We start from the raw sequence: 16,792 nt of genomic DNA, 5'->3' as shown, positions 1-16,792 counted from the left end.
TCTTTAAAAGTTCAACATTTTTTTAAAATAATCGTTACCAGGAATATTTTACCGTGAACTGTAGTAGATCCAAATATTCAACAATTCACAACAAAAGGTTCACAGGAAAAATTATTGAAAAATCTTGGAATGCAAAGATAGGACAATGAATGAAAAATTTAATTTTCTATTCAATAACTCATATACAATTCTTCAGGAAGGAAGGGGACAATGGGCTGTTTATTAGTAGTTTTATAATGACGTATACTTATTCGTTAGCTTAACAAATTTGGGGACTTTTAATTAATTATGATTGGTTGGTTTCATTTAATTTAATATCAATAAGTTTCATCCACTATTTGTAATTTACAGAAGGGTTAATTTTGTGTATCATCATGGCCATTGATGATACACATCAATGGCCATTGTCTTATCCCTTTAGATCCCTGCAATTCATTCTTTGGTAGATTTTTATACTGGTATGAGAAATTTTTGTTGATAAATGTAAGTTCATTGTCATTTCCCTACCTGGAAAATTTCAAATATTTGTTTTAAAGAAAAAGAATGAATTTGAAATCTTAAGACAAATCTATTCAGTGCTAAAAGAAACTTTAAAAAAATATATTTAAGTTAATCTACAACCTTTTCTTCTGCTAATATATACCCAGGCGCATTTTCCCACTGAAGAATAGAAAAGAATATATATATATCATCCATTGTCTTATCTCTGTATACCCTATCATATGATTATTTTCATTTTGTGTATTTTAGACTTGTACAAAGCATTTGACTAAGCCATAAAAAACTGAAGGTTATAGAAATGGATATAGAATATACGTGGATATTATGACAGGGGGAAAATTGTTGTCAATTTAGATTACTAACATGGAACTCATTTATTGATCAGTTCGTCCATCGAGTACAAGGGTAGTGGGTAAGTAAAAAAGAGTGCTGGGGTGTACCGTTATAATAGCCCAAGTGTAACATCCAAGTAATAATATATCCATTGTTATTTAAACCTTTTTAGTGACATGTTAATTTCTATTTAAAATCTTAAGATTACATGTTAAGCTTTTGAATATTATTTTACAAGTGATTAATGTTATCTATAATTTTCAACTATCATTTATGGCTATTTATTATGTACAAATCTGGGATTAATATTGCTTATTATTTGTATATTTTGTTTAAATATTATGCTATTTAATTCAGAAAAGGATGGAGCATATTTTCAGTAAGGCTTCGAAACCGATTGATAACCGCTGATTAGAACCAGTTCTCAGCCATACTGAAAAATCATGCAAAGCATCACATTACAGACAATTTTCCATAAATATTAAAAGGAAAATCACGAAATTAAAAACCATTTTTTTAAGCATGTGCCTTTGGAACCTCGGGTCCAACAAAACTGGTTGTAATCTTATATTGTTTTCATTTTAATATCCGCGAAAAGCTTTCTATAATAGGATGAGATAAATAATTAAACCTAGGTATACTAAATACTTTTCTAGAATTTCTTAAAAAATTATTAGGCCAAAAAAACTAAAATTAGAGCCTCAATAGTCAAAATAACAATTATGATTTATGATTTGATTATGCCATTGTGATAAATATAAAATTAACAATATTTCCTTATTGACAACAATTAAATCATGCAATTAAAACAAATATTATTAACAATGACTTCAACTTAATAATTTTTAAACATTCACTTTGAAAGGACAATGATAGGTTATCTGAAAACAAAAGATAGAATAATAAATTTTTGACCATTTATGTAAAAAGGTATCCTTTTTTTACTTTGCAGTTTTCAAACTGTATCTATAGTTTATTTTCAGTCAGTTATCCGCGAAGAAGTAATTAAAAAAACAACGGATTTTGTGAGCAATTTCTTTATAACTATTGAAGACATGTTTACATTTACAGTTCATAACCGGTTTGTTTACAGTGGAAATTTTGTTTTGCTATGTTGACTTAAAACTTAGTTTAATGAAATTTTCCTATAAAAACTTAGTTCTCATTAACTATCTAAATATCAAAGTTAACTAATATAGAGGGAGCATGAGCTATATGTAATTAAGCCCACAGGGTGGGAACATTTTTGTATTCCCGATTTTGTATTGGGTCTTTTAAATCATCTAATAGCGTTGGAAATATAAACATAGCCTAGTCCCTACAAGTAGAAAAGGGTCTCAACCACTTGGGCCAAGTCGTTGTTTGGATTCTACATCTATATTTATACATTAATAGTCTAAATAGGTAAATCACCAAGCTTAAATTTTATAGAAACTTATTTCTGTTCTAATTTTGTTCTCAAAAAACCTATAATCTTGTCTCAAAGTAAAATAAAACAAGAACAAATTATTACAACGTAGTGCAGCTACAATATGTGTGTGTGTGTGTGTGTGTGTTGAGTTGAGTATCATGATAATATTATTATTATTATGTTATTTCATTGTGTTGGTTTGCGTAGTTCAGAGTTCAGGGATAATTTCAGTTTTTTTTTGTTTTTCATAACATAGCTTCCTGAAAATAAATTATCATCCTTATAATAAAGTAACAGGATCTCTTTCTGTCTGTACCAAAGGTTCTCGCTAACCACTTAACGGATTGGGGATTAGGTTTAGGGAAGGTTTTTAACTAAATTTAGGGTGGGTATATCCACTCTACCAATAAAAATGACCCCCCCCCCCCAAAAAAAAAAAGTATTTTTTACTTTTTCTTTTTAAAACTGAAATTGAAAATGTGGGGGTGGGGTCGCCTTTTTCCCTCCCACATTAAGTGCCCCTAGAGGCTTCTAGGGGGCGTAGCCGCTAGTTATTATATATACGATTAAAGTAAAATAATAGAGGGGGCATGAGCTAAATGAAACTCTGCCAACACAGCCGAGTCCCTACAAAGGAACAAAAAATAATAAGGGATGATTTTTTTTTTATCGTGGTACATCAATTTATTATCCATTAAGATTCCGTTGGGCCGAACATAATTTAATTATTGAGTGTCTTAAGTTGAAGAGTAGACAATAGACTGCGTCATAATAAAGAGGTTAAATTGGTGTTATCACCTACCTATCTATTAAAAAAGGCCAAGGAGTCTGTTCTTTTCTTGTTGAGAACCGCAGCTAATGCGTTGTCCTAAATTAAAGAAAACTAAAAGATACTGTCTTATTTTTAAAAATTGTTTGGGGTAAGATTCATTTTGCGTTCGTCAATATGTAAATGTTTTAGTTATTTCCAAACGATTAGTATCCGCTGGACTATAAACGGTTCTAGAAGCTTCTAGGGCGCAGCCGCTAGTTCTTTATTACAGTAATAAATGTATCATCGTTTTAAAAACGTTGACATGTACAAATATAAATAAAAACTTATTTTTGGAAAAAGATTACATTATCTGGTATCTCTGTCAATTTTTTCTCTAGTTTAGAAACAATATCTGTCTTTCATTATCTATCGTTTTAATTATCCATCTGTCTAAAGTATGTTTTTAAATTAGTCCATCTTGATCCATACCTGGGGTTTCGGAGGGGTTTTCAGGACTCTTTCAATGGATTGAATCCAGTCTGACCGTTCTACATCTGTCTCAGATGAAAACTAAATAGATAAATAAATAGATGGATAGATAGATGGACAAGTAGATGGATAGTTGAAAGATAATATATGAATCATTGAATAGTTTAATCTTGTAATGAACTTAATCTTAGTCATGAAACTTCTATTAAATTAATCAACTTAATGTTAAATTGCAAAATAATTTAGGCCACAAAAACAAATTCGATGAAAAAAGTCAAAATTAGGGTTGGCTGAATCCTGAATCCGCCAAATTTTTGGCCAATTTTGGAAACCGAATCCGAATCCAGAATTCGTTTTTTAATAGCGGATTCGGATTCTTAATTGTTAGGCTTAAATTAGTATCTGGATTTTTTTGGTCCGAATATATATCTTAATTTTTAACAGTCATTTTGTCCGCTGTAGGGTCTAAAAATAGAAGAAAAGCTACTGTGAAAATATGAAAAAAAGCAGCTTTAGATTCTGCCCAGTACCCGGTAAAATTGATCACTTAATTTATTTTTTGAAAAAGTCTTTTAAAATATTGCTCGAGTTCGGAATCCGGATCCGGAATCCGTCAAAAATAAGAATCCGGAATCCGCGGAGATTCCGTTTTATTTTTGGACGGATTCTTGTAAGAATCCGAATCCAGTCAAAAAATTAGACGGATTGCTATCCCTAGTCAAATATATCTACCAATTTCTCCAATTTTTTATCTGAAACCGCCAAACAGACGGACAAACTCGAAGAGATCACCGTTAAAAGATAATACCTTATACGTTTTATTTGCAAAAGACTTTATTAAGAAATCAAACGATTTTAAATAATATAAATTAATCAGAATATGAAACTGCGTTGTAAAGTTGAATCAAAGCCATAGAGTTTAGGACAGAAGTTTATACAATTTTAATTGTATTGATCAATATTAAAATAAACCTTAATTCTAACGTAAAGAAGTCTTATTATTAAGTTCTATTGAATTAAACTATATTATGTTTACTTTTAAATTTGACAAAGATCTACTCATGAAAACTTTATGAACAACATTTTATGTATTGAAATAAACTATATAATGTTTACTTTTAAATTTGACAAAGATCTACTCATGAAAACTTTATGAACAACATTTTATGTATTGAAATAAACTATATAATGTTTACTTTTATATTTGACAAAGCTCTACTCATGAAAACTTTATGAACGAAAACATTTTATTTACAATGGCGCAACTCATATCCAAGACCTATGAGAAGCTAAATTTTAAAAGAAAACCATATCTGTTCACCGATTAAAAAGATCCTTTAGTACACACAGACAGACATACCAGGAATCTAAAGGGATAAGACAATGACTGATAAATTGAAGTACATCCCCAATGATAATTACCAAAATTAAACTTTCTGTACATTACAATAATGGTTAAACCAAAAATTTAATTAAATCCCTATGAGAAGCTACATTGTAAAGAAGAACCATATCGGTTCAGCGGCTAGAGAGATTCTTCGGTACAAACATAGAGACAGACATACACACTTTTCTATACGAATCTAGTATTAATAAAAGGAAAAGTAGGTTGCGGGTAAAATCCGTAAAGGTTGTGTGTTTTAAGTTATAAACAGTAGTAGAACGATAAAAAATTATGTTAACATGTTAACTTTTTAAAAAAATTTGTTGTCTATAGTTCGTTTCAATAAGAAATACACATATTTACTTAGTGAATATTATCGTTCTACTACTACTAACTACGGACAAAAGGACAAGCGTACAAACATACGCAATCCTTATAATAAAGTAACAGGATCTATGTGTGTGTGTGTGTGTGTATGTGTGGATCTCGCTAACCACTGAACCGATATACTTCTACTTTACACTGTAGCTTCATATAGTTCATCGGGTGGTTTATAACAATATTTCGAAGAGAGTAACACTACCCTCCCAATAGAAATCGCCCGTAGAAAAAAATGAAAAATTTGTTTTGACTTTTCCTTTAAAAACTAAAATTGAATGTAGCGGGGCAATTTCCCCAAGAGGCCTTTAGGGGTGCAGCGTTTAGTATTATAAAAGTAAAATATGTTTCAAAACGTGGATATTAAGCAACTTTTATTTTTGAAACATTATTTCTTTTGAATTGGAAACTTGAAATCATAAAAAATAAAAGAAACTAAAGCTTTTATGAAAACTGGAATGATTACATTAATAGAAGACTAGAAAATATAAAAAATTACAAAAGCACTGACTTTAAAATGAAAATAAGATAAGTAGGTAGTTTGTACAGGGATATATAGGGATAAGACACACGCCGATAAATTGCTGTACATCTCCAATGATGATACACACATTTACACTTCTGTAAATTGCAATTAGAGATTGAAACGTTAAGACACTCAACTTAATAAAACAAACCAGTCAAATTTCAAAAAAATCCTCAAAGTTGTTAACCGAATAAGAAACCGCTATCATCAAACATTGGGGACTAGCGTAATGAACAATTGAATGTCTCCTCCCTCCCTGGTTTAAAGTGCTATTCTTAAAAAATAATAATTATAAGTTTTAGATTCATGGGACAATTCTATCAATTAAAATAAAAAGAACAATTAACAATGCATAGACGTCCAAAGTGGGGGTGAGGGGAGAGGTGTTTGCACCCTCTCAAACTTTAAAACCCTTCATTCCCCCCCTCTCAAAACAAGGATGACAACATCCATAAAAGCGAAGCTCTGAAACGATATGACAGACCAACATTAACTTTTGTTGAGTGTCAGAACTGAATATACAAATTATGAAAATATAAGGCTTGACAAAAATATACGTAAATTTGTTGCAAAACTTCTTAAATATAGAATTCTGTTTAAGGACATACTGACATTTTTAATACTTGATTATAGAGATGCTTTGCTCATAATATTGTACCTTATTATAATAGGAATCAGTAATCAAAAAATCAGATCAATCAGATGTTTTTATCACATAAAAAATTGTTATTAAAAAAGTAAAAAATCAACATGTTTAAAATGGACGTACGGACATTTTAATAATGATTATAGAGTTGCTACGCTTTCTAAATAGTACCTAACTACTAAAGGAATCACCATGCAAAGTTTGAAATCGATAGGACAATTCTAACATGCCTAAATGAACGAAAAAAGTTATCCGTTACGGACAGACCGACCCTAATTGTAAAAAGCTTCACTTTAAAAAAAAAACTAGATTAAACCTTTAAAACAATGAGTGAACTCTTTAAAAGAAATATAAAACGATCAGATTTCTTTTTATCAAAAAGAAGCCTTAACAGTTTAAATCCACAAAAGATGATTATTGAGAAAAACATATTAAGAATAGATTATCAAGAATTAAATAAACAACACTTTCTTTGATAACAGTTTTTAATAATAAAGTTACATTTTAAACTAAAATCGATTCTTTAAAAGCGAAGCTATTCTACGACTTTCAATAAAAAATTATAAGATGTAGGAGACATTGGACTGTAAATTATACTGGTAACCAAAGTTTTTAAGCACTTATTTAATAACCAGCGTTGCGGAGCCGTTTGAATTTGGTGCGGCTCCGGCCCCGCGGAGCCGTCGGTGATGAAGGCGGCTCCGGCTCCAGCTCCGACCTAAAATCAAGAAAAACTCGACATATTTTTCCCCCCCATAAAAATAATTTTTTTATTATTGACTTTTGAAGATTTTAAAAGTTCAATTTTTGATAAAAATGGACTTGAAAAAGTTAAAAAGGGCATTTGCACATGACAAAACAGAGTTACCAAATTATAATTTTTAAAAAATCTCTTTATTTATCTAGTCCGGAGCCGGAGCCGTTTTTTAACGAAAATTACGGCTCCGGCTCCAGCAAAATATGGAGGCTCCACGGCTCCCGGCTCCGCAACACTGTTTATAACCAATAACTTTATTCTACTAACTTTGTTTATGTTCATTGGGGATGTATATCAATTTATTGTCCATTGACTTATCCCATTAATTTAACAGATTTTAAAAATGCTTCCAAAAAAGATTCTTTCATGTATGATTTCGCCTCTAAAAAATAACTCCCCCCCCCCCCACAAAAAAAATTGTTTCACCTTTCCTAATTAAAACCAAATTAAAAATGAGGGTGTGTGGGTGGTAGTCGATTCCCCTTAAAGTGCCCCTAGAGGCCACTAGAAGCGTATCTACTAGTCTAATATATAGTGCTTTGCTACATATGGACAAAACCATACCTACTTATTCCTTAATGAATAATGCAAAAATCATATTTAATCATTTTAATCTTGCAACGTTTGTGTGTATTTGTACCAGAGATCTTCAGGGACAAGACAATGTGAGGTAAATTCTTATTATAATGTAAAGGATGTTTTTCTGTCTGTCTGTCTGTCTTTACCGAAGGATCTCGCTAACCGCTGAACCGATCAGGTTCTTCTTAACAGGCTAGCTTCTCATAAGTCCCGGGAAGGTTTATGACTAATTTGGGGGACGGTAACACCACCTCCCAAGAGAAATCGCCCCTAGAAACCCCTCCCTCAATTTTAAAAAATTAAATTAAAAATTAAATTTTACTTTTAAATTCTAAAATAAGAAATTTGGTTATCCAATTCAACTTCCACTTCCTCAAGTGTCCCGAGAGGCCTCTAGGGGTGTAGCCCCGCTAGTAGATATATATTGTAAATGAGGATTAACAAAATTACCCCCTCTGTACTGTAAAATGTAATACAAGTACCAAAAGTTAAAAACTTTTGGCACCCTGAACAAACATACCTGATAAGCCCTATCTGGTGTATGAAGAGTAAAACCATATCCACTCTCTCGAAAACCTGAGAAAAAAAAATTATTCAATAAAAGCGAAGCTTTTCTATAATTAGGGTCAGTCCGTCCGTACGGTAGCTCTTATCGTTAATTTAAGCATTTTATAATTATCCTATCATTTTCAAACTTGAAATTATCCTATCAATTTGAAAATATGACATACTGGATGCACGAACTGACCATGTTAGCATTTTAAAATGACGAAAATTTTTCCTTGTCATAACATCTACGTATATTACATTTTCATTTATCTGTACCTCTGTCTGTCCCTCTTTCTGTCCCTCTGTCTGTTTATCAATATGCTAGAGGCCTCTAGAGACATGTAAAATTGTTTCTTTTGAATCTATTTTAAAATCAGCGATTTTCCAAAAATATTTTTTTTCACCGATCGATGGTGTTAGTTATGCTAATTGCAAAAAAGTCCGCAGGGCAGCATTTTTATTTTGTCGACTTCTCTGGGGAGGGTGGTGGTACCCTACCCCAAAATAAATATTAACCTTCCCAGGACCTATGAGAAGCTACCCTGTTAAGGAGAGCGAGATATTTTGGTACAGACAAACAAACAAACATCCTGTTACTTGTAAGGATTTATCTGTCTGCTTGTTTATCCCAGGTATACCTGGCACGAATCCCGGCACAACATTGAAGCCAGCACTGATGTGGCCAAGGAAAATTTCTCCTTTCGGATAGGCCGCCAAAACTTCGTCGTGGTACATCAATTTTCTACCCTGTAGGCTACACCACCGCTTCTTATATACATCCTATAAGAGATAGATAGATAGATTGATAGATAGATAGATAGATAGATAGATAGATAGATAGATAGATAGATAGATAGATAGATAGATAGATAGATAGATAGATAGATAGATAGATAGATAGATAGATAGATAGATAGATAGATAGATAGATAGATAGATAGATAGTTAGATAGACAGATAGATAGATGGGCATCACCATCTCTTAGTATAAAGTCAGGGATCAAGTAGGATAAGACAATGGCCGATAAATTGATGTACATCCCAAATGATAATGCACAAAACTAACCCTCCTGTAAATTACAATTCGTGGTTGAAACTTTTGGTCTGTCTGTCTGTCTATATATCTATCTATCTATCTATCTTACCTTTGGACTAGGCCCAGTCTTGTATAGAAATCCTTCTCTATCAAAATCTTGGGATAAGAATTCAATAAGCTCGGTATCTGTCGCCTAAATGTAAAAAAATTGTTATCTAAAATTTAAAAAAATAGTCGTCCCCTCTCAAGGAAACCAATTTACGGATCTTGGACAAAGTAGCCTCCGGACAAAGTAGCACCCGGACAAAGTAGCCTCGGGACATTTACTTAAGAAAAGTAGTCTCCACTGTATATAAAGGTCATGGCCGCAGCGCTCGGCCCCCTGGCCTGCCTAGCCGCGGGCGCTCCGCCCCCTAGCCAATAACCTAACCTAACCTATGTTTAAGAAAAATATCTTCAACTGTTAATACATAGATGGTTTAGAATTTCGTGGATTTTACAAAAAGTGGTTGGTAGATTTTTACAAGTTTTAATACCTTTTAAATTTTAGGTTGGGTTAGGTTAGGTTATAGGCAAGGGGGCCGAGCGCCCGCGGCTAGACAGGCCAGGGGGCCGAGAGCTGCGGCCATGACCTTTATTAACAGTGGAGGCTACTTTCATTAGGAGGCTACTTTGTCCGGGTGCTACTTTATCCGGAGACTACTTTGTCCGAAGCTACTTTGTCCAAGATCCCAATTTACCCCCCCCCCCTCACTTCCAAGTTTCAATTTTAGGGAGGGAAGAGTGTTCAAAAGGCACTTTATGTGAAATCACTTTTATGAAAGAAGAAGCCGAAATTAATCTAACATTAAAGAATTGCCTCGCAAAATTAAATTAGTTATTTAGTTAATTATCGCATCATCGTATTAAAGATAGCTTCCCGAAGATATCAAAATGAAAAATTTTAAGATTAAAAACAGTTTTATTAGCCCCGAGAGGCTGTAGGCTCGGTCTAACAAAACTGGTATTAATTCTATAAATATTATTTCAATATTCGTGGAAAAGTGGATATTAATTGGGTTCAAAGACATACTGGTCACTACTTAAAATGTTTTTACTTACACCAGGATAAGCTACTTGTAGGAGGTGGAGTTTACAACATCTGATTGCATGGTACCTAGATAGATAGATAGTTAGTTAGATAGATAGACATAAAGTTGGGTAAATAGATAGTTAGATAGATTTAAAGTTGGGTGGAGAGATAGTTAAATAGTTGGATAGATAGTTGATTGGATAATTTTATTTTAGGTTGGAGCCGGAGCAAATGTTTTCACAGGCTCTGCAGAGCCGGAGCCGCACTAAAATCAAACGGCTCCGCAACGCTGCGGCATACAGACGCTTTATTTTATACAGACTCGAAAAAAAAATTACATAATCGTAACTTTTACATAAAAAAAATGTAAAAAAAAACATTTCTTAAAAATTGCAAAATAAATTATTTTGCATTTCTTATTATTCTTTAGAATTTTTATATACCTAACAAGAATTATAACACCCATAAGTAACAAAGATTAAAAATATACTAAACCAGTCAAAGAGACAAAGAGCTTTTCTTTATTTATTAAGGTTCTTTTAACATGAAACTTGCGTCTGCAATTATAGAGTAACTTTGCTTCTAATAATGCAAATATGTAAAATACCCTGTTATTTAATGTTAAATAATTTTTGAAACAATAAAATATTTAATATTTTAACTTATATTAATCCTTAATTAGACAAAATATTTTTTTAACATCAAAATGACCGAGGGGAAATTTCCCAAATCGAATAATTTCCTGGTCCTTATATTTTAATAAACAAAAAAAAAACATTACTACTTTATATGATATTTATTATACTTGGAATTTTGCCCTTTCATTGTATTTTAAAGGATAGGGAACGGCAGAAAAATAGCTTAAATCCATTCCAAAACATAAGTAAAGCTTCCCTAACCGGTTTAGGAGTTAACGAAATCTTAAGCTACAGACAAAAATCCTTATTACATTATATAACCGGATATACATAGTTATGCATCCTACTACAATTATATCCTAATTAGCTAATTTCATAACTTGATTACGACATAATTTTAATTACTCTGAAAGACAATACTTAAATGTAATTATGAAAGAGGACTATCCACGAACGAGAGCACATGATTCTAAGTACCTTCCAGCATTGATCCTAAGTATTTTCTTTCAAAATATAATAGGTCATCATATAGTATTAATATACTGACGAGAAAATTTATGTTTCACAATGTTTTTTTTAGGTATTTTAATTGATTTTGAAAACTTTTATGAAGCTAATTCTTTTAATAAAATGAATATTTGATGATACATATGCGAATACTCGTGTTATATAGATTATAAATTAATCCATATTAGCATTAATTTAAACATACATATCAGATATAGTAAATGTGCTTTTGACTTTTTTTAATTTTTATCATTTGACAACATGGACAATTAAAGACACCCCGAACTCAACAAAACGTTTGATAGAATTTTAACGAAAAGTGGTGGACATTTTTTTACTTTTCTTCAACTTGAAGTGGTGAAACATAAATTTTCTCGTCAATATATTAATTATTGATAGTGACCTATTATATTCTAAAAGAAAATACTCAGGATCAATGCTGGAAGGTACTTAGAATCACGTGCTCTTGTTCGTGGATAGTCCTCTTTTGAGTACAAAAAGATTATGTCCCTAGTTTGTCACTAACCAAACCCCATTTAAAACAAGGATGACAACATCCATAAAAGCGAAGCTCTGAAACGATATGACAGACGAACATTTACTTTTGTTGAGTGTCAGAACTGAACATACAAAATATGAAAATATAAGGTTTGACAAAATTATACATAAATTTGTTGCAAAACTTTTTAAATACAGAATTCTGTTTAAGGACATACTGACATTTTAATACTTGATTATAGAGATGCTTCGCTCATAATATTGTACCTTATTGTAATAGGAATCAGTAATAAAAAAATCAGATCCATCGGATGATTTTATCACATAAAAAATTGTTATTAAAAAAGTAAAAAAATCAACAAGTTTAAAATGGACGTACGGACATTCTGGTAATGATTATAGAGTTGCTATGCTTTCTAAATCGTACCTAACTACTAAAGGAATCACCATGCAAAGTTTGAAATCGATAGGACAATTCTAATATGCCTAAATTATCGAAAAAAGCTATCCGAGAGAGGGTTGTTCTTTTCCCTATGCTTCGCTACTTATGGATGTTGACATCCTTGTTTAAACAAATACCAAAGATAATATCATCCATAAAAGAGAAGCTGACAAAAATACAATACAATATACAAAATACTGAATACAATGTTAAAGGTATTGAAGAAACCAGAGCTAAAATTCAAATTAAATATGTCTTAAATGCAGGATATTGATATCGATGTACAAAAGTTTTAAACTTGATTCTAGAAATGCAGCGACCAATCATCCCAGGAATCAAAATCCGGACTACTGCAGTTCACGGTAAAATATTGCTGGTAAGCAATATTTCCAAAAATCTATGAATTTTAAAGGCTGCTAGCTGCCAAACGGCTTAACGTACAGATCATACCAGCACACCATTTTGAGCGGCATAAGAATGCCCACAAATAATCTGTAATAGCCAAGATCCAATGATGCACAGGGAAAGCTTCACTAAAGAAAAACGCGTAAAATATGTCTTTTTCGCACATTTCTCTGCACTGCGAGATAATTATGCATTATTGATTTATGGCTATTCCAGATTATTTGAAGGCCTTCTAATGCGGCTTAAAACAGTGTGCGGGCATGATCTGTATGTTCAGCCGTTTGGCAGCTAGCAACCTTTAAAATTCATAGATTTTTGGAAATATTGCTTACCAGCAATATTTTACCGTGAACTGCAGTAGATCCAAAAATCCTAATAATAGAACAACTGCACGGATCAAAAAATATTTAAATTTTGTGAATGATATCTTCTTTTAGAGAAGATCTATATTACAATGAGCTATTACATATGATTCAAAGTCTTGGAATGGTTTAAGGCTTTATTTTTGCCCCCCAATCACTCTCCTTTCGAATAAAAAGCTCCTAATTTGCTAGGGATGGGTGCAGCTACTTACCAATTAACAACGGTTTGTGGGTCATCGTGGTATACATATATATGTCTGGTTGATCCATCCTAGATAGATAGATAGGTAGTTAGATAGATAGATAGATAGGTTTCTATAACATCGTGGTATACATATATATGTCTGGTTGATCCATCCTAGATAGATAGATAGATAGATAATTAGATAGATAGATAGGTTTCTATGACATCGTGGTATACATATATATGTCTGGTTGATCCATCCTAGATAGATAGATAGATAATTAGATAGATAGATAAGTTTCTTTAACATCGTGGTATACAAAAACAATTTAAGATATATAGATAGATAACTAGATAAAGAGATAGATGGATGATTTAGTTCATTAGGGTTCGGGCAAATCAAAATTGCCTATAATACTCTCTCGATCAATCCTTCCCATCTAAAGGCACTTCCAAACTAGACCCGTCATGTTACATAACATAGTTTTTCAGAATGGCTGAGAACCGGTACTAATCCAGCGGATATTAATCAGTTTTGAGGCCACACTGATACAAATAATAAATAATTACCTTAATATAATCTATTTGTAGAGAATTTGGGATAGAGTGTAACTCTTGAATTTTTTCCGGTGAAAATTCAACATTTATATCAGAAATCTTGATTATTGCCTAAAATAATAGATAGTTACTTCGCAGGAATCTTAAAAAATGAGACAACGGCCAATAAATTAATGTACATCCAAAATGATGATACACAAAGGGAAAAGTAGGTTGCGGGTAAAATCCGTATAAGTGTGTGTTTTAAGGCTTAAAAATAGTAGTAGAACGATAATATTCACTAAATATGTGTATTTCTTATTGAAAAGAACTATAGACAACAATTTTTTTTATAAAGTTAACATATCTATTTTTAACTTAAAACACACAACCTTTACGGATTTTACCCGCACCCTACCTTTCCCTTTGTCCCTTATAGATTACAATTACTGATTAAAACGTTTGAACACTCAACTTTATAACCAACCAATAAAAATTCAATAAAAGTCCCGAAATTTGGCTTCGTCCCTAGAGTCCTTTAACGACTTTAAAATGTTTTCTTTAGTCAAGTAAAGGCTTTGCGGCACAGAAAAAGATTTTATTTGTACCTAATATTTTTCTAGTGGCCATTTCTTTTAGGAGGGTGGTATTACCCTCCCCCAAATGGAATTATGAAAAGCATTTAAAGAAATAGGGGCATAAAAAAAACTTGTTTTCCTTTCCCATGAATAACGAAAAAACGGTTGCTTCCCTAGCATCCAGGGACTCTGTCTTTAAAGGTGTAAGTTAGGGGAAGAAAAATAGCCTAAAACCATTCCGGGACCTATGTAAAGCTTGCTAAAAAGACTCAATCAATTAAACAGTTATTTAAATCTTAAGCTTCAGACAAAAAAACTTACTGATTTATATAAAGGACTAGTGGCTATGCCTCTAGCATCCAGGAACTCTATCTTTAAAGGGGTAAGATATGGGGCAGAAAAATAGCCTAAAACCATTGAGGCTTAAATCAAAAAAATAAAATAGCCTAAAACCATCCCTGGATCTATGTAAATCCTTCTCCAAAAAAGAGAACTCAATCAGTTACCTACGCAGTTATTGAAATATTAAGCTTCAGACAAAAACCTTACTACTTCATATTAAAGGATTACCTTAGGGTCTTTTCTGTCTTTCACATAGTACTTCAAAGTATTTTCAATCTCACTAAAAAATACGTAAAATTAGAGGGATAGGTAAACTTTTTAATTGAGGTAGTGGGGTCTATTTAAGTGATAGGTATATGTTTTGTACATAAAGGATCATGGGCGTTTCAAACACTAATGGTTAATTTTGTGTATCATCATTGGGGTCGGAGATGTAAATCAATATCTGTCATTGTCTTATCCCTTTAGTTCCCTGACACATAGGAGTTTAGAATAATATATAGGGGGGGGGGGGGGGGGTTAATGCAACCATCTCGTAATCAATATATAAATGGTACTTAAAATTCGAATTTTGATCTGAAATTTTGCATGAGTAATCCTTGGTAGGTCTATTTTCCCTAAATCGAAAAAAAAGTTGAAAAAGTAACGGCTAACGGCTCAGCCGTTTAGCCGTTTTTTGGCTATTTTTAGGGCAAATCTGTCATAAATTACGTAGAAATCAACATTTTGAAACATATTTTTGCTTTAAATCATGTGAAATGATACAAAAAAAAACATTTTTTAGATTTCTAGTACCAGCAACTACCGGCTAGAACCGTTTGAAAACGTTTTGGATCGGAAAAGAGCATTATGTGGAGAGAGGTTTCGTGATGGATTTCGCTTGAAAATACCCAACCAATGGCTAAACGGATGAGCCGCCAGCCGTTAGCCGCTACTTTTCCAACTTTTTGTTCGATTTAGGGAAAATAGACCTACCAAGGATTACTCATGCAAAATTTCAAATCAAAATTCGAATTTTAAGTGCCATTTATACATTGATTACGAGATGGTTGCATTAACCCCCCCCCCCCTTTATTATCCAAAGACCTATCACTACGTATTTAACTTTTTTAATCCGTAAATAAATCAACTTTTTACTTTTAATATTTCAAATACAAAAAAAAATAATTTTAATAATAAATTTCAATATAAAAATTAATTAAAGGGGGGGGGGGGGGGGAATGTGGTGACTCGTGCCACGACATACCAGCAATTTTATTTTGGGTGCTACTCCCTTAGTTTTAGAGATAATTGGGTGAAATCTTTTGGGCTGGGTCACTAATTACCCCAACTAGAGGTATCTTTCAAAAAAAACGGCGGCGGGTCCGCTGCTCCCGCCGTTCGCCGCCATTTTCCGCCGCCGCCAAAAAAAATTTTTTTATTGCATTTCTCGCCGAATTAGGCAATTTGGAATCATTTGAGACCATGTTATTTTTTTCAAAAATTTTTCCCCTTATAACCAACCCTGCGGGGGGACTTAGTCATTTTTTTCAAATTCTCGTTTATGAAGGTATATCTTAAATACAGTATGCTACTCTCTTAGTTTTAAAGATAATTGGATGAAATCTTTTTGATTGTGTCACTAATTACCCCAAGTTTTGGTATCTTTAAAAAAAAACGGCCGCCGTTTTCCGCCGCCACCAAAAAAGAAATTTTTTATTGCATGTTATTTTTTCAAATTTTTGAAAAAATAACATGGTCTCAAATGATTCCAAATTGCCTAATTCGGCGAGAAATGCAATAAAAAATTTCTTTTTTGGTGGCGGCGGAAAACGGCGGCGGACGGCGGGAGCGGCGGTCCCGCCGCCGTTTTTTTTTAAAGATACCAAAATTTGGGGTAATTAG

General features: G+C 32.5%; 1 protein-coding gene across 2 annotated transcripts in view; it reads right to left on the bottom strand.

Moving 5' to 3' along the window:
- Positions 1 to 2,412: 2,412 nt before the first annotated feature.
- The window catches only part of LOC145334263 (arf-GAP with dual PH domain-containing protein 1-like), a 44,967-nt gene continuing 30,587 nt past the window's right edge, over positions 2,413 to 16,792 (bottom strand). For both annotated transcript variants that reach the window (XM_080179641.1, XM_080179643.1), the window contains 10 exons: positions 15,137 to 15,188; positions 14,022 to 14,120; positions 13,480 to 13,538; positions 10,445 to 10,499; positions 9,453 to 9,536; positions 8,946 to 9,087; positions 8,279 to 8,334; positions 3,489 to 3,569; positions 3,048 to 3,113; positions 2,413 to 2,505 (listed from right to left, as the gene is read on the bottom strand). In XM_080179641.1, coding sequence (XP_080035767.1) covers positions 3,048 to 3,113; positions 3,489 to 3,569; positions 8,279 to 8,334; positions 8,946 to 9,087; positions 9,453 to 9,536; positions 10,445 to 10,499; positions 13,480 to 13,538; positions 14,022 to 14,120; positions 15,137 to 15,188 — 694 coding nt within the window. In that variant the 3' untranslated portion in view covers positions 2,413 to 2,505. The remainder of the gene's footprint in view (positions 2,506 to 3,047; positions 3,114 to 3,488; positions 3,570 to 8,278; positions 8,335 to 8,945; positions 9,088 to 9,452; positions 9,537 to 10,444; positions 10,500 to 13,479; positions 13,539 to 14,021; positions 14,121 to 15,136; positions 15,189 to 16,792) is intronic.

Source organism: Acartia tonsa, chromosome 12 (genome assembly GCF_053477335.1).
Source record: "Acartia tonsa isolate MP-2025a chromosome 12, ASM5347733v1, whole genome shotgun sequence".
Classification (NCBI taxonomy): Eukaryota; Metazoa; Arthropoda; class Copepoda; order Calanoida; family Acartiidae; genus Acartia; species Acartia tonsa.
Note: the sequence above shows the minus strand (reverse complement) of the source record. Positions and strands in the feature narration are given on the sequence as shown.